General features: G+C 40.2%; 1 protein-coding gene across 3 annotated transcripts in view; it reads left to right on the top strand.

Annotated features, from left to right (window-relative positions):
* bach2b (BTB and CNC homology 1, basic leucine zipper transcription factor 2b) overlaps positions 1-25,041 on the top strand; it is a 332,889-nt gene that overhangs the window by 236,735 nt on the left and 71,113 nt on the right. For all 3 annotated transcript variants that reach the window (XM_073057476.1, XM_073057475.1, XM_073057477.1), the window contains exon 3: positions 723-977. In XM_073057476.1, the coding sequence (XP_072913577.1) occupies positions 723-977 (255 nt within the window). The remainder of the gene's footprint in view (positions 1-722; positions 978-25,041) is intronic.

Here is a 25,041-nt window from a genome sequence, read left to right as displayed (position 1 = left end):
GTGCTTTGTGCTAACTGCTACGCTACCATGCCTCCCTAATATTAATGTTAGTGTGAAAAATCTCTCTGTGGAACATTATTTCTCTTATTAAGGCCTAGCACAGCAACTAGGAACTTTCATTTTCCTCTGAGAAGTAGTTGACTGCCATCATAGAATCACCTGAACGTTTAGATAAAGTGACTGATAAAAAGTGAAGAAAACTCTTGATCCACCTAAGTTCACCCAGGAAAGGTAGGCGCTTGAGTGAATAAAATGTTTGGGTCTTTGGAGAATGAGTAAAAGAATGAGGCTGACAGAATTGCTTTACCAGAAGCTGCTATTACCCCAGTGAGCCCAGTGGCCTTTTTCTATTCCTGAATAATAATTCCGTTATGTATCTGGACCAGCAAAAATATTTTTGGAGTTTTGGCTATGGTTTAAAACTTTAAAGCCAAATCCAACTAATATTTGGTAGTGGGTACCTATAAGTAATACCCATAATAAATATTTGGCGCAATGGCATAGGAGTTAGTTTTGGTTCCTCACATCTCCAGCAACCTGGGGTCAGTCCTGAACTTGGGTGCTTTCTCTGTGAATTTTGCACATTTTCCCTGTGATCACATGTATTTCCTCTGTGTGCTCTGACAATGCCCTGCAGACATGTCTTAACGTTTAAATTGACTTCTAACTACATTGTGGTGTGGAAGTAATCTAATGTGTACACATTCTTTCTTTTTTTTTAGGGTCTGAACGGAATGTCTGTGGATGAGAAGCCTGAATCACCCATGTATGTGTATGAGTCAACAGTGCATTGTACAAATATCCTCCTGTGCCTGAATGACCAGCGCAAGCAGGATATCCTCTGTGATGTGACCGTACTGGTGGAGAGGAAGGAATTCCGTGCCCACCGCGCTGTCCTAGCCGCGTGCAGCGAATATTTCCTACAGACTTTGATTGGGCAAACAGAACATGAGCTTGTTATCACTCTACCTGAGGAGGTATGATGTAGTATCTTGCTTTAAGATTAGGGACAGTATAGCTACAGATACTGGTAATCTCTACAGCCAACCTCTCAAAAAGACAGTAACCGGTTGAAATTTACAAGTACTATATTTTCTGATTCAGAACTCTATAAGATCGTATTGAAGAGTAACCCATCTACTTGCTGTCTCGACCCTGTCCCTACCACACTTTTAAGTGTTTTAATTTCTGCTAGGAAAATAATTTACACATCCCTAGAGACTGGAGCTTTTCCAGATGCCTTCAAAACTGTGGCTATCAAAACCCTACTTAAAAAGTTAAGTCTTGATAGTGAGGTACCAGCTAATTACAAGCCTATATCAAATCTTTCCTTCCTGGGAAAGATTCTTGAAATAGCCATTTTCAACCAACTCCATAACTTTCTAACTGAGAACAAAATTCTAGAAAAGTTTATGTCAGATTTTAGACAAAACTATAGTACAGAGCTGGCCCTTACTAAAGTTGTTAGTGACCGTAGACTCAAAGTCTCAGTTCTAATTCTTTTAGATCTAAGTGCTGCGTTCAGCACAATTGATCACAAAATTCTCCTAGATTGCCTTGAGACTTGGCCTCTCTGGTAGTGCCCTAAATTGGTTTTGTTCATAGAGAAAAATATTTTGTCTGTCTTGGCAACCAATTATTTAAGAGATACAATGTACTGGTATTGCTCGACGAAATTGCCTTGGTCCCCTCCTCTTCTCCTGATACATACTCCCTTCAGGAGACAACGTTAGAGAGCATATACTTGGTTTCCACAGTTATGCAGATGACACACAATTGTATTTCTTGGTTGAACCTGATGATGATAACATGCTATCTTCTCTGACTTCTGGTTTGGCTACAATAAACAAATGGATGAGCAATAATTTTCTAAACTAAATGATGATAAAACTGAAATCCCAAAGTCAATCCCAAAGCTTCTTGATTAACTTGGGAACTTGGCTCTCCTTGTAAAATCAGAAATATCAAGTCTGGTTGTTATCCTGGATTCATATTTGAATTTTATTTCCCACATAAATAAAGTGACCAGAGCAGCATTTTAACACTTAAGAAATATTGCAAAGGACACCTGTTTCTGTCTCATAATGATGCCGAAAAACTAATCCACGCCTTTATATCGAATGGACTAGATTACTGCAGTGCACTTTTTACTTGCCTTACTAAGCAAACTGTTGATAAACAACTCATTTAGAATGCTTCTGCTAGACTTGTAACCAAACCCAGGGTGAGGGAACATATCACTGCTGTACTAGCTTCCTATATCTTTAAGAATTGATTTTAAAGTTCTCTTCCTTGTTTTTAAAGCTCTGGGATCAGAGTACAACACAAAATTGTTTTTGTTTTATAATCCTGCTTAAGCTCTCAGGTCTTCTTCTGCCAGTCTCATAAATTTACTCAATTTCCCTCTAAAGATAATTAGGAGATCAGCTTTTATGAACTACACTCCTAAACTATGGAATTCCATACCTAAAACTATAAGGGTTGCAGACTCAGTTGAAACTCTTAAACACTAGCATGAAATCTATTTATTTAACCTTGCTTTTAGCGAACATATTGTGTCTTTTACTTTCATTTACTTTTGTTTTTTGTTATTTTATTTTCATATTCATGCTTTTATCCTATTGTAAAGCATTTTGAAATACATCATCTGTATGAAAAGTGCTCTATAAATAAAGTTATTATGATTATTATTATTTAAATACAGAGCATAGGTTAATCAGATCATACTGCTGCAGGAAGCATGACAAGGGAACAGTGCTATGTTATTTCCTTGGTGTCTAAAAATAGCAACCAGTTTATAATAACAAGTTATTTTTACTCTTTATGGAATTTATCATTCTAAGTTAAAGGTAAAAACATTAAAAATGCATAGTACAGAGTGTGAAGATGCAAAGGTGCGATATTTTGGAGCATTAGTATTTGTTGCTGTCATGGCAACTGTATATTCCATCAGCGCACTAATCCTCCAGAGTATTGTAGAACTCCAAGTCTCAGCAATTTCCTTTCTTCGTGTAAAGGTGCAAAGCTCACTAGAAACTCCTACCTGTGTTACCCCTTGAACCCCTGTTCTAATATTTAGGACATGGGATGAGAACTAGTCCAGATCCCGATCTGGCAAACAGCAGGAAATTAGGACACCCACTCCTTCTGTTAAAAAAAATCATATGGACTACAGCATCGGAGACCAATTATCCCAAAATATTTGTGTCATCTTTATGCTGGGAAAGCAAATTACAGACCATTTTTTTTTCAGGAATACCTGTAATGACTACTAATCTGTTAAGAAATTGTGCTATGGGACAAATTTGGTTGAAGCAAGTAATTAGAGGTTTTAAAGATGCACAGCATATGCTGTGGTTTGTCTTAAATTATAATTACAGGGGCCAGTCATTAACTTTGGAGAAAACCTGATGTTAATTATAATGTCACTTTAATATGCCTGAGTAAACACAAGTCATAAACGTATTGAATATCCTGGGCAATCAAAATCAACTAGCAGTTAAGATTTTTGCCAAATCTAATGCACTGGAACAAAAGAGAAAACCAGTCAAAACTTTGGCCTCAAGGCTTCACTAAGGATAAGAATCTTATTCCAGGGCCTGATTTCATAGAAATCTAATCATCCATCCTTACTGATATCAGTGCCCAAAATATTGTGTCTAACTTAGTATTAAAATGAGGGAAAGACTGGTCTGAAACATAAATCAGAAAGAGGAGGTATGCAGTATATCAGTAAATGAAAAATGGTTTGGCATTTCAGTCTGTCTCTGTGACTTTTGTCAGAGGCTACTAGCATTCCAATCATCATCATCATTATGTGCGGTGTCATATGATATGGGTGATCATGCTGTCAAGACCATGATTGGTTCTAGGCAAATTCTTCTAAAGAAGTGGTTTGCTTTTGCCTTCTTCTGGGCAGTGTCTTTACGAGACCGGTGATCCCAGCCATTATCAGTACTTTTCAGAGAATGCTCGCCTGATGTCAGTAGTTGCATAACCAGAACTTGTGAGATGCACCGGCTGCTCATACGACCATCCACCACCTGTTCCCATGACTTCATGTGACCCTGATCAGGGAGCTAAATAGGTGCTACTTTTTGCCCAAGGGTGACGTAGGCTAGCGGAGAGGAGGATCACCTTCCACCTCCTTTAATGTATCTCCACTGCACCACCCATATTTCCAGTCCTCGATATACTTAAATGTCTGGCATTTTTAAATTTCTTTTACTCAACTAGATTGAATTCGACAGTAAGTCAATGAATTAAAGATGAGAATTGTACAATCTCTGATTATCTGTAACTTAGTATTTGCCTTTTTATATAAAAGATATCAATTCAAAATAACACCAGATTTAGTTAATGGATGGTTCCTTTATAGCTGTATTACATCTAGTCTTTTATTGCTGATCTCGATGTTTAAGGTTAACGTGCATTCACAAATTATGATTAAGTGGCATTAATGTGTGAGTAGAAAACATTTATTATTTTGCTTTTTGAGCAAAGAATTATGTTATTTGCTTTTCTTTTTCTCATCAGCTTTGGAGAAAATAAATTTCATGTGTATATTTTGATTTAAGACTCTAAATGTTTTCTTCTTAATTAACTTACTGAAATTAACTCTGAAAGAAGCAGTGACTGGTCATTCTTAAATATTATGGTAGTTAATTGTAACAAAGATTCTCACATTAGTCCAGTAAATTAAAGTTGATGGGCCACAGGAACTCCTGAAAATGCTTGGTACCATCTATATTCTCCCCTGATCGCTACCTTCTCAGCTCAGGATGTATAATGACAACGTTCTGGCATAATTGAAATGACATTAGCTATTATTCTGCTTTTCTTGCAGAAGAAGGTGACTTAACAACCACCAGTCTGTCTAAGTCCAAAGGACATCAGAGTAGAATGAGGCTATTTGACCTATTGAGTTTGCACTGCCATTCCATGTTAGCTCTCTCATCCCCAATCAATTGTTTTCTGACTGTAACATTTCATGCCCTGACTAATCAAGAACCTATCAACCACCACTTTAAATATACCAACGACTTGGCTTCCAGAGCCGTCTGTGGCAATGAATTCCACAGATGCACTACCTACTAACTGAAGAAATTCCTCCTCACCTCTGTTGTAAAAGGATGCCCCTCAATTCTGAGGCTGTATCCTCTGGTTTATCACTTCCTTTACTAAAGGAAACATCCTCTCCACGTTCACTCTATCCAGTCTGTTCAATATTTGATAGGTTTCATTAAAATTCCCCCTCACCCCTTTCTTCTAATCTCCAATCCTTTAACTGAACACTGTTAGAGACTAAAGTGGGCTATTCATAAATGTTCCATCCTAGTTGGGCCTGATCACTTTCATATTGTGCCTGTGAGATCCCTGCTTTTATCTCCAATGTGAATTTTGCAGGTGCAGACATAGTGCAGCTGAGCTGGGCCAGCAGCCAAACTGTGGGGAATGTTTCACTTCACTAGCACTGGAACAAATGTGGACTGTATCCTATAAACATGTGTAAGCACAAATAGAATCAAAAAGGGAAGGGTGCTTTACAGAGAAAGGAGGAAGAAGTAGTACAGGGATTTGATTACATAAATAATGAGGCAAGGGTGGAAAGAGGAAAAACTGCAAGGCAACCATTAAACAGGAGATAACAATAAAAGGAAAACAGCTGTGCTATTTATAAGATTAAAGGCAAAATAATTATATCACCTAGAGAGGCAAGAAGGTCAGGCCAAGTACTGCTACCACAAAAGTCAATTATATTATGGAACGCACACAAAATGCTGGTGGAACGCAGCAGGCCAGGCAGCATCTATGACCTTCAAAGGTCTCAGCCCGAAACATCGACAGTGCTTCTTCCTATAGATGCTGCCTGGCCTGCTACGTTCCACCAGCATTTTGTGTGTGTTTCTTGAATTTCCAGCATCTGCAGATTTCCTCGTCTTTGCATCGATTACTTTCCCCAAGGGTACTTTTACTTTAAGCTCCTTAATCTTTGCACAAGACCCAATCCAGAATAGCTGAACCCTCATGAGCTGCTCTAAAAAGCCATCTTATAGACACTCTAGAAGTTCCTCCTCCTATAATCCAGCACCAACCTGATTTTCCCAATCTACCTGTGTATTGAAATCCCCCATGACTATTGTAACATTGCCCTTTTGATATGCTTTTTTTTAAAATCCCTGTTGTAATTTGTAGGCCACATCCTTACTACTGTTTTGGGGGTCTATATACAGCTCCCATCAGGGTCTTTTTAACATTGCAGTTCTTTAGCTCTATCCACAATGGTTCAACACCTTCTGACCCTATGTCACCTGTTCTAATGATTTAATTTCATTTTTTTAACCAATAAAGAAATAGAGCCTCCTCTGCCTTCCTGCCTGTCCTTTTGAAAGAATATGTATCCTTGGACATTCAGCTGCCAGATATAAATTTCTTTCAGCCATGATTCAATAATGCATAAAACATCAAGGCTGTCAATCTGAAACTGTGCAGGCAGATTAGGTAATACAGAATTCTAAGAGATTCTATATTAAGAATGAAATGGAATCCAGGAAGAGAATTGTTCCTCATAAGGAATAGTGTGATGGTCTATGTGTTGAGATGCAGGAGATGGATAAGATCTTAAAGGATTCCTTCTTAGCTGTATTTACTGCGGATAAAGACATGAGAGCTAGGGGATTCAGAAACAGGACAGTGATGTTATGAAAAGAAAAAGGGTTGGTGATGCTGAAGTGTGTGAAGATAAAGGAGATTCTTGGGGTCTGACCATGTTTATCCCAGGATGTTGTGAGAAACATCAAGACAAGTCCGGGGCATTTTTCCTGAGCATTTTTCCTGCTTAGCTGCATGTGAGGTACTGGAAAACGGTGAGTGGCTAACGTGCCTTGATTTACAAAGGGCATGCATAGAAAGTGGTTGATATCTGGAATGTGCTGCTGGAGGAGGTAGTGGAATCAGATACAATTACTATGTTTAATAGGTATTTTGACAGACACTTAAATAAGGCAGAGAAAGATATGCTCCTAATGCAGGCCAGTGTGATTAGTGTAGATGAGCAAAAGCTCAGCACAGAGGAGGGTCACGAGAATGATCCTGGGAATGAAAGCTGGTTCTGGGCCTGTACTTGCTGTAGTTTAGAAGTGTAACTCTCGCTTCGGCTAGCGGCTTAATATAGCGGGTGATAGCCCCCGGCCCAGCCAAACTTAAGAAATCTCGTTTGTATGGATGCTGCGCGATGTGTCCCCTGTTACAAATCAGTACCACAAAATAACAAACAGTACATAATATGTGATTAACGATTAAGCTATATAATTCTCACTTTGACTATATGGTTAGTAAAGAAACAAAAAAAGGGCCCAATCTTATTAAACAGTCTGTTGCGCAATGTTGGATCGTCCACCATCGACTTCCTCCGATCGTCGCTGCCCTTCAGACCCTCACTCCAAGTCCACCCTGTCCAGCGGTCTACCAACTCTCTCCATTCGTGTCTTCTCTCCTCATCCCTCCCCGGCAAAAAACCACAAAAATCTCTCTTACAACTCACAAGAAAGAACAACAGCACTCCAAACCCTGTTATCTCCAGTCATAACCCAAACATTGCTGCTACAAAGAAACCATTACATTAGCAGTGAAACCCTACAGCATGTTACAGAAGAATGAGGGGGAATCTTATTGAAACCCATCAAATATTAAGAGGCCTTGACATAGTTGACATAGAGAGGATGTTTCCTATAGTGGAGGAATTTAGGACTAGAGAGCATAGCCTCATAATACAAGGGCATCTCTTTAGAACAGAGATGAAGAGGAATGTCTTTAACCAGAGACGGTGACTCTGTGGAATTCATTGCCACCGATGCCTGTGTAGGGCAGGTCATTGGGTATATTTAAAGTGGAGTTCTTGATCAGTAAAAGTGTCAAAGGTTACTGGGAAGAAGGCAGGGTAATGAGGTGAGACAGATAATAAATCAGCCATGATAGAATGGTGGAGCAGACTCATTGGGCCAAATAGCCTAATTCTGCTCTTGTCTCATTTTCTGAAATACCCATTGCTGTTCTGTACAGCTCTAGAACACTATGATTTGCCATTTGTTCCTGCATTGGCTATTGGGAAATGAGCCAATTCCAATAGGTACAGACATTATGGCTGCCAATGTTTTCCTCCACCCAAATCCCTCTTATCAGTGACACCAAATGAGCCTCATGCAATGCAAGGCACGAGCTCCTGAGCATGCAGTGATCACACTCTCCTAGCACTCAGAGAACCAGCATTGCCAACTGCGGTACACAGAGCAGAGAGCAATCAAACACACATTGCTTCCTGCATGTTGATGGCTACATCATTTGGATAAAGGAAGCTGTTAGATTCTTGAGTTTTGACCAAAGAAAGAAATGGCTGGAGTCGCTTAGTGTTGGCTGCATCAAAAATCAAACTTAACAATTAGCGAAAGTAGCGAAAAGAAAATTGCCAATATTTACCAGAAATATCTACCAGTAAACACCTAATGACTCCGTACTATGTTTGTCTAGTGTGAACTCCAGTCAGTCAGTCCCTCTCTCTCCCTCTCCCTCCCTCACCCTGCCCCCCCCCCCCCAGCACATTGACAGCAGAATGACAAAGCAATGTGTTTGTGTGTGTAAGGAGTGTGTTTAGCAAACACTCTCCAGCACAGAAGCCTAAAAATGCCAGCTGTGATGGGCTGAATCAAAGTGCCTGGTATTGTTTCCAAGTAGGTAGTTTCAAGTAGCAATGACTGTACGCCCATTAAAACATGTACAGAAATGATTTACACACAGAAATCAAGTGTTAAATACTCCCAATTTCTAGACAAAAATGAACAGATCCTAGCTTATGTATTGTCTTTTCTGCCCAGTGCTACAGGTGTGAAGTGCTTGTGATTTTTGTAAAGATACTGTATGTTTTCAACCCAGCTCAGACACCAAACTGTGATTTTGTCATTTATGGTTACACTTATCATCCCATGTGCTATAAATCAATATATATCTAAACCTATTTCAAGTAGATAACAGCACTGAGTCACTTTTGATGATGTTAGCCCATTCACTGTTTCAGATAACAATTATAAATGCAAAGCAGAGCAGAACATTTTATAAAAGTGATAACAAATCCAGTATACGTACTTTATACTAAGCTGTTTTTCTGAATATCCAGTGCAGGTTATTTTAAGTGATAGCACATTAACAGGGAACAGTAAATTTCAAATTAGATAACTTTTGGACGTTGTATTGTCAGCACACATTTTTCTGTCATTCATTCTGCACGCAGAAGTACCAAGTTCAGATCCCACTTATATCTGTATACAGTGGCATGCAAAAGTTTGGGCACCCCTGGTCAAAATTTCTGTTAATGTGAATAGCTAAGCAAGTAAAAGATGACTTGATATCCAAAAGGCATAAAGTTAACGATGACACATTTCTTTAATATTGTAAGCAAGATTACTTTTTTATTTCCATCTTTTACAGTTTCAAAATAACAAAAAAGGAAAAGGGCCTGAAGCAAAAGTTTGGGCACCCTGCATGGTCAGTACTTAGTAACACCCCTTTCTGCAAGTATCACAGCTTGTAAACACTTTCTGTAGCCAGCTAAGAGTCTTTCAATTCTTGTTTGGGGGATTTTCGCCCATTCTTCCTTGCAATAGGCTTCTAGTTCTGTGAGATTCTTGGGCCATCTTGCATGCACTGCTCTTTTGAGGTCGATCCACAGATTTTCGATGATGTTTAGGTCAGGTGACTGTGAGGGCCATGGCAAAACCTTCTGTTTGCGCCTCTTGAGGTAGTCCGTTGTGGATTTTGAGGTGTGTTTAGGATCATTATCCTGTTGTAGAAGCCATTCTCTTTTCATCTTCAGCTTTTTTTACAGATGGTGTGATGTTTGCTTTTAGAATTTGCTGGTATTTAATTGAATTCATTCTTCCCTCTACCAGTGAAATGTTCCCTGTGCCACTGGCTGCAACACAAGCCCAAAGCATGATCGACCCACACCTGTGCTTAACAGTTGGAGAGGTGAAATTCTGCACTTGATTTTTTTCCACACATACCTTTGCTCATTGCGGCCAAAAAGTTATATTTTAACTTCATCAGTCCACAGGACTTGTTTCCAAAATGCATCAGGCTTGTTTAGATGTTACTTTGCAAACTTCTGATGGTGAATTTTGTGGTGAGTACACAGGAAGGGTTTTCTTCTGATGACTCTTCCATGAAGGTCATATTTGTGCAGGTGACGCTGTACAGTAGAACAGTGCACCACCACTCCAGACTCTGCTAAATCTTCCTGAAGGTCTTTTGCAGTCAATTTGTCTTTCTAGCAATCCTACGAGCAGTTCTCTCGGAAAGTCTTCTTGGTCTTCCAGACCTCAACTTGACTTCCACCGTTCCTGTTAACTGCCATTTATTTCTTGATTACATTACGAACTGAGGAAATGGCTACCTGAGAATGCTTTGCTATCTTCTTATAGCCTCCTGCTTTGTGGGCATCAGTTATTTTAAATTTCAGAGTGCTAAGCAGCTGCTTAGAGGAGCCCATGGCTGCTGATTGTTGGGACGCGGGTTGAGGAGTCAGGGTATTTATAAAGCTTTGAAATTTGCATCACCTGGCCTTTCCTAACGATGACTGTGAACAAGCCATAGCCCTAACAAGCTAATTAAGGTCTGAGACCTTGGTACAAGTTATCTGCGAGCTCAAATCTCTTGGGGTGCCCAAACATTTGCATGGTGCTCCTTTCCTTTATTTCCACTCTAAAATTATACAAAACAAAAATAATATATTAATCTTGCTTAAAATGTTTCATCTTTAATTTTATGACTTTTGGAGATCAGTTCATCTTCTACTCACTTAACTATTCACAGTAACAGAAATTTTGACCAGACTTTTGTATGCCACTGTATAGTGTATTAGGGTGCTCCATTTTCCTCCCATAGTTGATTAGTAGTTTAATTGGTCATTGTAAATTGTCCTGTGTTAAATGGTGGTGTGCCTTGTTGGGCTGGAAGTGCCTGTTCCTTACTCTCAGTATTTATCTCTCAGTAAATAAACAAAATTAATAAATTGTGCTATCTAGGTGATCATGACACCAAAGGAACAGAAGTGCTGGCTAGGTAAAGCTTGGACTATCATTGTCTATGTGAAGCACATGTGTGCACCTTGTTATTTAACATTGTTTTATCCCAAAAGAATCCAAGTTGTGTATTTGAGTTCTATTGGATCAACATTTATTAGAGATTTAGTAGCTATGTAGGTAGCAAAAGGCAGAATGGATTCTGGAATAACTGTAATGACTTCATTTGTGTAGGGCTGACAAAGTTCCTCTCCTGCTTTGCTGACTCTTCTGAAATAATTTTGCTGATCCTTTTTGTTAGCCTGAGTACCATTTGAGCATGTGAGGATAGAACTTGGAACAGTACAGCACAGTTGTAGACTCATAGAAAAGTATTGGACAAAAACAGGCCCTTTGGCTCATCTGGTTTGTGCTGAACCAGTTGTGCCCACAATGTTATGCCGACCTTTTAACCTACTTCATGATCAATCTAATCCTTTCCTGTTACATAGTCCACACACCTCGATTTTTTCTTTCATCAATGTGTCTGTCTAAGAATGTCTTAAATCTCCCTAATATATCAGTCTCTATGTAATGCAAGCTTCCTCCAGCACATCTGGGAATGTGTTGGACATTGATGTAACACATTTCACTGTATGTTTTGATGTTTCAGTGTACATATGACAAACAAAGCTCATCTCTAATCTCTATCTGTGCTTCTTATAATCTTATGACCTCTATCAAGTCACCTCTAATCCTCCTTTGCTCCTAAAAGAAAAGCCCTTGGTCATCCTTGGTTTGAGATATCTTATCTGACCTGCAGGAGAATTTGCAGTGGGAGGCGAAAGATCCAGTTGTCATGGTCCATGTGGGTATCAACAACAGAGGTAGAATGAGAAAACGGGGTCTGCTGAGAGAATTTGATCACCTAGGGACCAAATTAAAAAGCAAAACCAAAAAGGTGGTAATCTTTAGATTACTACCTGAGCCACATGCAAATTGACACAGGGTCAAGAAGATTAGAGAATTAAATGTGTGGCTTAAGGATTGGTGTCAGAGAAGTGGGTTTGAATTCATGGGAAACTGGCACCAGTGTTGGGGAAGGAGAGAACTGTTCCTTTGAGACAGACTGCAATTGAACTGTGATGGGACTTGGATCCTGGCGAAACACAGAACTAGGTTCAACAGATTGGAGAAGTATGGATAAAGTAAAAGAAAAGTGTGGATGAAGACAAAGTAAAAGCAAAAGTTAAAAAAGAGAGAAGTATGGGTGGAGTGCAGAAAAGTCAAGTGCAAACGAGACAAAAGTTACTAGATTTTAGACCATAAGACCATAAGATATAGGAGCAGAAGTAGGCCATTCGGTCCATCGAGTTTGCTCCGCCATTCAATTATGACTGATCCAATTCTTCCAGTCATCCCCACTCCCCTGCTTTCTCCCCATACCCTTTGATGCCCTGGCTAATCAAGACCCTATCTATCTCTGCCTTAAATCCATCCAGTGACTTGGCCCCCACAGCTGCTCGTGGCAACAAATTCCACAGATTTACCACCCTCTGACTAAAGTAATTTCTCCGCATCTCTGTTCTAAATGGACATCCTTGAATCCTGAAGTCATGCCCCCTTGTCCTAGACTCCCCTACCATGGGAAATAACTTTGCCATATCTAATCTGTTCAGGCCTTTTAACACTTGGAATGTTTCTATGAGATTCCCTTCATTCTCATGAAGGGCTGTCAGATGTTCCTCATATGGTAACTCGGATAAGAGGTTAACCTATGAGGAGAGATTGAATCACCTGGGACTATACTCTCTGGAATTCAGAAGAATGAGAGGGGATCTTATAGAAACATACAAAATTTTGAAAGGGATAGGTAAGGTAGAAGTAGGAAAGTTGTTTCCATTGGTAAGTGAGACTAGAACTAGGGGACATTGCCTCAAGATTCAGGGGAGAAGATTTAGGACGGAGATGAGAAGAAACTGTTTTTCCCAGAGAGTGGTTGATCTGTGGAATTTTCTGCCCAGGGAAGCAGTTGAGGCTTCTTCACTAAATATATTTAAGATACAGTTAGATAGGTTTTTACATAGTCAGGGATTTAAGGGTTATGGGGAAAAGGCAGGTAGATGGAGCTGAGTTTACGGACAGATCAGCCATGATCTTATTGAATGGTGGGGCAGGCTCGATGGGCTGGATGGCCTACTCCTGCTTCTATTTCTTATTTCTTATGTTCTTATGTAACCCTTTCATTCTTGGAATCATTCTCGTGAATCTTCTCTGAACTCTCTCCAATGTCAGTATATCCTTTCTAAAGGAGCCCAAAACTGTACACAGTACTCCCAAGTGTGGTCTCACGAGTGCCTTATAGAGCCTCAGCATCACATCCCTGCTCTTATATTCTATACCTCTAGAAATGAATGCCAACATTGCATTCGCCTTCTTCACCACCAAGTCAATCTGGAGTTTAACCTTTAGGGCATCCTGCACAATGACTTCCAAGTCCCTTTGCATCTCTGCATTTTGAATTCTCTCCCCATCTAAATAATAGTCTGCCCATTTATTTCTTCCATGAAAGTGTGTGACCATACACTTCCCAACATTGTATTTCATTTGCCACTTCTTTGCCCAGTCCCCTAAACTATCTAAGTCTCTCTGTTTCCTCAACACTACCTGTTCCTCCACTTACCTTTGTATCATTGGCGAATTTAGCCACAAATCTATTAATCCCATAGTCCAAATCATAGACATACATCGTAAAAAGCAGCGGTCCCAACACCGACCCCTGTAAAACTCCACTGGATAACCGGCTGCCAGCCAGAATAGGATCCCTTTATTCCCACTCTCTGCTTTCTGCCAATCAACCAATGCTCCATTTTAAAAGCACAATGAGTGTAAGGACATTTTATCAGAATTCATAGTAATGTCAGTGAACATCACATAAATCAGTATAAAGAGGTATGATTTAGTGGCCATTACAGAAAAGTGGTTGCAGGGTGGAAAGGCTTAGGGATATCCAATGATATCAGGCAACACAGAAGGATAGGCAGGGAGGTAAGGGAGGTGGGGTAATGCTCTTAATTAAAGATGAGATCAGGGTGATAGTGAGAGATGATAAAAAAATCTAAGGAACAGAATGCTGAATCCATCTGAGTAGCGATTAGGAATAGTAATTGGAAAAAAATCACTGGTGGGATTTGTCTATTGACCACTGAATAATAACATTATAGTTGCACAAGCAATAAACTGAGAAATATCTGAGGCATGTAAGAATGGAACAACAATTATCGTGGGGTACTTTAACTTGCACATAGATTGAGTGAATCAAGTTGGTCAAGCAGTCTTGAGGACTTCACAGAATGCATCCTTGATGGCCTTCTTGAACAGCATGTTACTGCTATCTTGGATCTGGGGCTGTGCAATGAGAAAGGTAAAATTAGCAATCCTTTAGTTAGTTTCTCATAGTAAAGGAGTGTGCAATAATTCGATCTAAAACCAGTGTATTATGACTAAACAAGGGACACTACAACAGGATGCGGAAGGAGTTGGATAGCGTAGTCTGGGAACACAGTCTATATGCTGGGACGGTTGAGGAACAGTGGAAGACTTCCAAAAAAATTTTTCACGGTGCTCAAGAAAAGTATATTCCAGTTAAAAGCAAGGCCAGTAAGGGTGGGGGAGCCAGCCTTGGATAACTGAGGAAATAAAGGAAGGCATTAAACTAAAAGCGCGTGCGTACAAAGTCGCCAAGAGTATGGGCAACTGGAAGATTGGGAAAACTTTAAAAAAGCAACAAAGAACCACTTAACAATCAATAAAAAAGGGAAGATAGATTTTGAAAATAAACTAGTACAGAATTAAAAATGGACATTAAAAGTTCTACAATTATATAAAATAGAAAAGGATATCTAAAGTGACTGAAGGTCCCTTGGAGAACAAGAAGGTGGAATTGAAATTGGGTAATGAGGAAATGGCCGAGTCTTTGTATGATTATTTTGTTGGTCTTCACGGTGGAAGTCAAGTCTGACATGCTGAAGAGAGATGATAAGGATAATATGGGAGGTGAGGCCCTCAGTACAATAGCTATCACTGAAGAGGTAGTGCTGAGCAAACTTGTGGGCCTAAAGATAGATAAGTCCCCTGGTCTTGATGGAATGCATCTCAGGGCACTGAAAGAAATGCTAGATAATTTACCAGAATTCTCTAGACTCTGGGCAGGTCCTGGTAGATTAGAAGAAGGCGAATGCCACACCACTATTCAAAAAGGGATGTGGGCAAAAGGCAGGTAACCTTCAATTAAGAAAATTGAATATTGGCCTTCTTTGCAAGAGGGATTGATTTTAAAAGCAGGGAGGTTATGCTGCAACAGTATAGGGTACTGGTGGGGCTACATCTGGAGTACTGCATGCAGTTCTGGTCTCCTTACTTGAGGAAGGATACACTGGCTATGGAGGCAGTGCAGAGGAGGTTCACCAGGTTGATTCCAGAGATGAGGGGGTTAGACTATGAGGAGAGATTGAGATTGAGAGATTGAGTCGCCTGGGACTGTACTGGCTGGAATTCAGAAGAATGAAAGGAGATCTTGTGGAAATATATAATATTATGAAAGTGATCAATAAGATATAGACAGGAAAGTTTTCACTGGTAGGTGAGACTAGAACTAGGGGCCATAGCCTCAAGATTCAGGGGAGTAAATTTAGGACTGAGATGAGGAGGAACTGCTTTCCCAATGAGAGGGGAATCTGGAATTCTCTGTCCAATGAAGTAGTGGAGGCTACCTCAGTAAATAATTTGGATAGAGTTTTGCATAGTAGGGGAATTAAGGGTTATGGGGAGGAGGCAAATAGGTGAAGATGAGTCTATGATCAGATCAGCCATGATCTTATTGAATGGCAGAGCAGGCTCGACAGGCCAGATGGTCTACTTCTGCACCTATTTCTTATGTTCTTATGTTCAGTGTGTGTAGTTCCCAGTGAAGTTTGGTACTGCTATGTTCTCAGTCTAAGTAAAGTGGCCCTTATACAGATTATGAAAATTCAAAACACAATAGGATGAGACACTTTTTTTAATGCTTGAACATGGCCTTTGTCTAGAATTGGCAGCTCCTGTAGTGAGCTCTTCAGTTTTGTGTGGGGAGCCGGAGAGCTTTGGGCTCCAAGGTTTTTAAGAGTTCCTAAATTGGTTAATTGTTGTTTAAAGGAGTCATTAATCGTTTAAAGTTCCTTGCTTTTCTTGAGCGACTCGCTCTTTGTTATGCAGTTTCCTGGTGCTTTCTGTTTAAGTTTGTTCAGTTTATTTTGATAGACTTGGGGATCCCGTGTTACTTGTATTATTTAAGTGTAATCCCAATTAGCGTTAATTGTGGGCTCCTAGTTTTGAGAAAGTTATGTCTCGTGGTGTTGCTTGGCCGAGCCACCTATGTTCTGTTGGAATTCTTATGAATTCTACATTGGAATCTGTCTTTACTCTGCTCTTGGGTTCCGACATTACCAACGCACATTGTGACGGCTCCAGTTTGTAAGAAAGAGAGCACGTTACAATACAATTTCTATGTGTAAATGTTTAAGTATGGGCTAAAATACAAAGAACATAGTGGATACTGTGGAATTATAAAGGTACTATATGAATAAATTAAATTTATTTAAAATATTACACTGCTAGCAGATTTGAATGAAAACTGTCTTTAATGAGCTTATTTGAAATAAAAACTACTGGGCTTTAAATTAACTAAATCATGTTAATTAAATATTTGAACCTTATTCAGTGATTTAATAGTGAGAGAAAATTGCAGTTAGAAACATGAAGAACTGCGTCCAGCACTCTCAAATATGATTTCAAATTAAGACAATTTTTTCTTTTCTATTACAAAGACAACTGGTATATTCAGTTATGACTTTGGCTATAACAAATGGTCTTAAGACTAAAACATTGATTCTGTTTCTCATTCCATAAATATTATGCCTTTCGCTCAACATTTTTAGCAATTTTTATAAATTTCCACATCTGCCAATTTTTAATTTTAATTTTCAGTGCTTTAGCATAAGTTTGAAAGGGTATTGATTAGGAGTGGTAATGTGGCCTTCATCAGTCGTGGTTGACCATGGGTACTGTGCCTCTGGTAGTCACTGGAGAATGGCCTCTCCAGGGCGCAAGCCAGAGCAGAGTTGATAATGGAGATCCATCTGTTGCCCATGCAGTGGGACCCCCTCTCCATGCTGATGACAGATCCAAAGGAACGACGAAAGTTGATACAGTTTGGTGCCAGCAGCATCACAGGAGTTGCCGTGCTGGTGCTGGGTACAGCAGTCAGCCACCTTCGGGACTCCGACTCCGGATTTTTCCTTGGGGTTTACTCCCAAAGCCTTTCCCGTGAGCAGGTGTAGCCGCAAGGCAGCAGAGGTTTTTTTTTTAATAAGTGCAATTGTGAACAATAGCCAGATCAGAAATGCTGATCAAGTCAACTAGTTCCCAAAGAGAACTCTGATAGACTAATCAGATGGTTTATCGCTGCTCAGCGATAGAACACAAAAAAAATCATATGTACAATTAAGAAACATTAAGAAATAGTGGAAATACTGGAGTCATGATGATTATGATGACGTCTGCTGGAGAGAGACATTTATACACATGCTGTCCTCCATAATTCAGAGAGATTGAAGGATAAGGTTGCAGGGTGACAAAACGTGGCAGGAGCACTTGGAACTAAAAACTAATCCCCACCGGGAGAAAACAGCACCTGATCTTTCCGCGCTGTTGTCCAGCAGTTTAAGGACTAAGTCCAGCCGGAACATGACTCACAAGTGCTCTTGACCCTACCTACCATCAACCAAGCATTGCTATCCTGGTCCCCTTCATGATAGCTTATGAAGAAGCATGTGACTTCCCTCCCAGAGATGATAGGTGTTTGTGCACTCAACTCTTGAAGGCTTGGACCCCATCGTCGCAGATGTTACATCCACAGCATCTGGAAGGCTGTTCGAAAGTCTTGATAGCACAGTGAAGGAAGCTTCTTTCCAGTGTGTAGGTTCTCGCATCAGGCATAGAAACAGCATGAGCAGGCATAGGTAAACTTGATCGTGTGGTGTGCTGTTTCTCATAAGATGAAGGCAGCATGGCGCGAAGGTCTGCAGGGCTGTGGCTGGTGTGCATTTTGTATAGCACAGTAGCTGCAGCAGCCTGCCATCTGTGGTGTAAGCTACTGATGACTAGCTTCTCATGAGCTGTGGCTTCATCTACACCTATAATCCTGAGAGCCTTTCTTTGAATGGAATCAAGCTGGTTGAGAACACTCTGTGAGGCATTCACCCATGATAAGCAGGCCTGGGCTTTGTAAACCGTGGTTCTGCCATCTTTGTCTAGTTTGGATGCTACTTTCCGCAGAGCTCCAAGCCTTTGTCCAGCCTTGTTTGAAATCGGAGTTTTCCTTCTCCTCGATGAGCTACCATCTGTGGTTAATGAGCCCCATCTGCCTGGAGCAACTGGTTTTAAGGCACCAGTGGCCCACCTTTGCCCCTTCTCCTGTCAGTGAGAACAGCTCCGCCAGGCATAAGAACTATGCCACACGTGAAGGCCAGGAATTGGACTTGGTTATCAGAGACTGTTTGAGACTCACGCCATGACGAGCATTTGCTTAGCAGTGGGAGCTTGTCCCCACTACCACCCTTCGGCTACGACTACCTTTGAAGCTAGGAGTGGTAAAAGGGAGTTTAAAAATGGATTTTTAAAATATTTTCAAGAACACCCAAGCGTGCAAGGGAAGTAGATGGCCCTGCTGTTAGTGGTCATAGTATTGGAGCAAATTTACAAGAAAGGAGGCCACTCAATCCATTGCATGTGTTCTTATCAAAAAATGTTCTTCAGCCTCAGAATCAGAAACAGTTTTTTTAATCACTGACATTTGTGGCAGCAGTACAGTGCAAGACATCATAACCCTGCGAGAGTCAGTAGAAAAGTGTAGATGCTTGAAAGGTGAAATGAAATCAAAAAAATGCTGTCAATACTCAACAGAGCAGGCAGCATCTACAGAGAGAGAAACAGAGTTAGTGTTTCACGTCAGTGACCCTACATCATAACCATATTGTGACATCCAGCAAGGTTCTCAAACAGAGGGGTAACAGAAATCCTAGTTCAATTAGTTGATTTACATGCTGTGTGAGGAGTTTATTTGCCATATAGTGTATATTTACATGTCTTAGGAATATATGTTAGTGTAACATCCAACAAAAAACAACATTCAACAATTATAATAAAGAATTATATAAAAGCAAAGTTAGAGGCTAAAGTATGGATATGGAATGAAATGAGTTTTAATACATAAATATCAGCATTATTTACAACGCATTATAAAAAAGTTATTTAAAGTGTTTATAGTGCAATGCAGTGACGGAGGTAATAGAATGAGGGGGATGGGGAACCAACTAGAATGGTTAATCAGATTAACTGACTGGGGGAAATTTTCTAGTTCTCCAATGTGCAGAAATGTAACAATGCCAGGGAGTGCAGACAAAATTCTGGTGCGTCTACATCTGACACTTCATGAAGTTTCATTAACAATAACTTACCAGAATATAACTTAATTGAACAGAAATGTAGATATTTAGAGATGGAACCAAAGTAATAAACAATGAAATTTAAAGGAAAATGTTGAGTCCTGATGAGGTGTCTCGTCCTAAGACATTCGACTGTTTATTCCCCTCCATAGATGCTGCCTGGATACTTCCAGTATTTTGTGGTGTTGCTCATGTAACCCTCAGGCTCGGCCAGCACATGTTCGTCTGGGGGAAAACAACTTCTGGCCCCGCCAAACTGAGAAATCTCATTTGTGTGGATGCTGTGTGATGTGTTGGCCAGTTACAAATCCAAACCACAAAATATCCGACAGTACACCATATTCAATTAAATGATTGAACTTTATAAATCTTAATCTGAATAAAGGGTTAGTAAAGAAAATATAAAAGAAAAACAGCCCATTTTAAGGAAAAAAAAAGCCTATTGTGCATCATTGGAGCTCACTGATATGCCTATTCATCAACCATCGACCTCCTCCAAGTGTCGCTGACCTTTGGACCCTCGCTCCTCAGTCCACTCCATTCGCATCCTCTCTTTTCATTTCTCCCCGACGGAAACCCGCGAAAATCTCTCTTCCAGACTCACAAGGAAGAACAACATTTCTCCCATTGGATAATAAAGCCCCGTTATCTCTAGTTGCTGCAGTGAAACATTACATAGAAGCCATTACATTAGCCTTAGCAGTGAAACCTTACAGCATGTTAAACTCAGATTTCCACAAACTGCAGAATCTCTTCTGTTCAAATCTGAAAGGGATATAATTCTATATTAATGGAAATTGTAGTCTTAGGATGGTAGGAAGATGGCCAGTCATCAAAACAGCCATGACCTATTGAATAAGGGAATATACCTTGTATTGAATGACACCGGCTTGGTGTCATATGGTCATATTTATTTGCAATAATTTCAGTAAAAACACAGCTCATTAGTGATTCTGAGACAAATATCCTCAGAACTTTTGTTGGCTTACCATTTAGTTTATTATTTGCAAATCTTAATGTGTAAAATAAATATTGATCGATATTTCTTAAATTCCTTTAAATGAAAGCTTGCATAAACCAGTAAGAATCTTAACAGAAAGCAGGTGCAGAGAGACTTAAATGGCAGAAACAAATATCATTAGAAAAGTAAGTGGAATTTTGGTATATTTAACGTTAAAGTAAAAACTGGTGAATTAGATTATATTATCATATGCATCAAGGTGTAGAGGAAACTTTTGTTTTGCATGCCACCCATACAGATCATTACATCAAAATTTTGTGATAGTCTAAGGGTAAAATAACAACAGAATAAAGTGTTGCAGTTACTGAAAAAGTGCGGTGTAGTAGGACAATAAGGTACAATGTCATAACAAGGGAGTTTGTGCGAACAAGAGTTCATCTTATCATGTAAGGAAACCCATTCAAAAGTCTTATACTGTAACAGTGGGATAGAATCCGTCCTTGAACCTAGTGGTACATGATTTCAGACTTCTGTATCTTCTGCCCGATGGGAGAGGGAAAGAGAGAATGTTTGGGGTGGGTGGAATATTTGATTATGCTGGCTGCTTTACCAAGGTAGCGAGAAGCGTAGACATACTCCATGGAGGGGGAGCTGGTTTCTGTGATGTGTTGAACTGAGTCTTCTGAGTTGCCATACCAAGCTGCGATAAATCTGAATAGGATGATTTCTAAGGTGCATTTATAAAAATTAGTGAACTGGATTCAGGAGGAATGGCTTTAACATTTGTAACTTCGAAAGTACTTTAAGCAAGCAGTAAACAGAAGAGCTAATTTCAAACAAAATACACTTACCAAGAAAATCCAGAGCTAAAAATAATTTATGTGAACCACTGACTTTCAGCTGATTAGGGTTGCCCTTACAAATTAGTTTTTCATGTTACGGTGAATGGAAGTTAAAATTTGTAGCAATGATTGGCTGTTTGGTTAATCATAGTTGAGATTGTATGGCAAAATAAAACAGTAAAAAGTACTGAAGGTTTGTACCAATATAATATGAATTTGGCATAGTCTCTTCGACAAAGCAGAATTCACGGTTAGAAACCTACAGTACACAATTCGAAGAATGGTTGTCTCAGGAGTATTCAAGCAGCTACTTGCCTTCCAAAAATTTTTTTGCCAAGTTCTTTCAAGAAAATTGCCCAAGAGAACTTAACTGCTCTTTATATTTTTTTCAAAGATGCTGTGTGCCTTGACTGACTTCAGCAATTGGTTGAAATTCCATCATTTCCTTGTGTTTGCATCTTCAACTTTTCACTTCGCTTTGTTGATTTTTCTTTCTCCATTTCTGAGGTTAGCCTGTCAACTATAGAACCTAGAACAGTACAGCACAAGATTAGTCACTTCAGCCCATTCTGTCTGTGCCAAACATGATGCCAAATTAAACTAAATCCCTTCTGCCTGCCTTGTTTGGCTTTCCTACTTGTTTGAGTCAAATTCCATCTGTCATTCCTTTGTCCTCTGTCTTTGTTGATCAATGTTAACTTTCTTCATGAGCCACACTAACACCATTTTTTGTGTCATTGCAAACTTACTAACCATGCTATGCACATTTTCATCTAAATTATGAATATATGACAAATAACAGGTCCATCATTGATACAAATCTGACAAACAGCTCTCCACTACCACCTTCTGCCCCTTTCCATCAAGCCAGTTGACATCCTGGATCAGAATCAGAATCAGATTTATTATCACTGCATGTGATGTGAAATTTGTTAACTTAGCAGCAGCAGCTCAGTGCAATGCATAATCTAGCAGAGAGAAAAAAAAAAATAATAAATAAAACATAATAATAATAAAGTAACAAGTAAATCCCATGTGTTCTAACCACCCAAACTAGCCAACCATGTAAAACCGTGTCAAAAGTTTTGCTAGAGTCCATCGAGACAATACCTACTGCCCAGTTTTCATCAATCCTCTTGTTAACTTCTTCAAACAACTCCATCAAATTCATGAGACTTCCCAAGCACAGCTCTATGCTGACTATCCCTATTCAATCCTTGCCTTTCTAAATGCAAATAATACTGTCTCTCAGAATCTCTTCCAATAACTTTGTCACAACTGGTGTAAGGTTTACCAGCCTGTAGTTCCTTAGGTTATCCTCCTCTTGTACTACCTTACCTATAGGTAACAAAGTTACCAAAGACTGTGCCAGGGCCCCAGCAATCTCCTTCGTTGCTTCCTATTGTGTCTTTGGATACGCCTGGTTAGCCTGATTTATCCACCTTTTATGCATCTCAGGCCTTCCATCCTTCATAATGTTGATGTGCATCTCATGCCTTCCATCCTTCTTAATCCTGATGTGTTGAATAAATTCAATGCTTCTTCCCCAAAAATCACTAACTTTTACAACTTTCTCCACAGTAAGAATAGATGAGAAATATTAATTTAAAAACTCATGGTTTTCCATGGCTCCATAGACTAGCATGTTGATCCTAAGGAGGATCTACTTTCTCTCTAATTACCCTTTCACATTTCATACATTTATAGAATCGGTTGATTCTCCTTATCTGTCAAGGATATCTTGTGGCCTATTTTGCCCTCCTCGTTTCCTCCTTAAATATACTCCTACATCCTTTAGATTCTTTAAGAGACCCACTTGATTTTAGCTGAAAATCCAAACGAAAACTGCAGATGCTAGAAATCTGAAATAGGAACAGAAAATGCTGGAAACATTCAGCAGTCAGGCAGCATGTATAGAAGGAGAAAAAGAGGTAGGTTTCAAGTGGAAGACCCTTTGCCAGAACTTCAGTGCCTTCTTTCTGATGAGATATGAAAAGATTATGGGATAAGTTGGACCCTTGATCTCACAATCAACCTCACAAAGATCTTGGACCTTACTGTCTAGCTGCACTTCACTTTCTCTTTAGCTGCTGCACTTTATTCTGCACCGTTATCCTTTTGTCTTGTACCACCTCAGTGCATGGTAAAATGAATTGATCTGTATGAAAAGTATGCAAGACAACCTTTTCACTGTTTCCCAGTACATGTGACAATAATAAACCAATAACAAACAAATGTCAACGCTTCACTCATCCAGGCTCCTGCCTCCACAAGCTTCAAATCAGCCATCATCATCCCTGACCAAAGAAATCTATACCTTCAAAACTAAATGACTACCGTCCAGTAGCACTCACACCAATCATCATCGTTTTGTGGAACAGTCCATGTTCCAAGCCTATACAGGTATCCGTCCCCCTCCTTTCCTTCGCTACATCGACAACTGCATTGGCGCTGCCTCCTGCATGCATGCTGAGCTCGTTGACTTCATTAACTTTGCCTCCAACTTTCACCCTGCCCTCAAATTTACCTGGTCTATTTCTGACACCTCCCTCCCCTTTCTTGATCTTTCTGTCTCCATCTCTGGAGACGGCCTATCTACTGATATCTACTATAAGCCTACAGACTCTCACAGCTACCTGGACTATTCCTCTTCCCACCCTGTCTCTTGCAAAAATGCTATCCCCTTCTCACAATTCCTCCATCTCCGCCGCATCTGCTCTCAGGATGAGGCTTTTCATTACAGGATGAAGGAGGTGTCTTCCTTTTTTAAACAAAGGGGCTTCCCTTCTTCCACGATCAACTCTGCTCTCAAACACATCGCTCCCATTTCCCGGACATCTGCCCTCACCCCATCCACCCACCACCCCACTCGAGATAGGGTCCCCCTTGTCCTCACCTACCACCCCACCAGCCTCCGGATCCAACGTATAATTCTCCGTAACTTCCGCCACCTCCAATGGGATCCCACTACCAAGCACATCTTTCCCTCCCCCCCCCCTTTCTGTTTTACGCAGGGATGGCTTCCTACGTGACTCCATTGTCCATTCATCCCGCCCATCCCTTCCCACCGATCTCCCTCCTGGCACTTATCCTTGCAAGCGAAACAAGTGCTTCACCTGCCCTTACACTTCCTCCCTCACCACCATTCAGGACCACAGATAGTCCTCCCCTTCTAACCCCATCCCTGATATATTTAGGTTTTTTTTCTTTTTTCCCCTCCCTTTTTTTTCTTTCTCTCTCTGTCCATCACTCTGCCTGTTCTCCATCTCTCTCTGGTGCTCCCCTCCCACTTTCTTTCTCCCTAGGCCTCCCGTCCCATGATCCTTTCCCTTCTCTAGCTTTGTATCCCTTTTGCCAATCACCTTTCTGGCTCTCAGCTTCACCCCACCCCCTCTGGTCTTCTCCTATCATTTCGCATTTTTCCCTCCCCCTCCTACTTTCAAATTCTTACTGTCTTTCCTTTCAGTTAGTCCTGACGAAGGATCTCGGCCCAAAATGTCAACAGCGTTTTTCCCTATACATGCTGCCTGGCCTGCTGTGTTCCACCAGCATTTTGTGTGTGTTGCTCCAATCATCGTGAAGTGTTTTGAACGGCTGATAATGGCAACATCAAAAACTCCATTCCTGCCACACTGGACACTCCC

This window comes from Hemitrygon akajei, chromosome 9 (assembly GCF_048418815.1).
Source record: "Hemitrygon akajei chromosome 9, sHemAka1.3, whole genome shotgun sequence".
Classification (NCBI taxonomy): domain Eukaryota; kingdom Metazoa; phylum Chordata; class Chondrichthyes; order Myliobatiformes; family Dasyatidae; genus Hemitrygon; species Hemitrygon akajei.
Note: the sequence above shows the minus strand (reverse complement) of the source record. Positions and strands in the feature narration are given on the sequence as shown.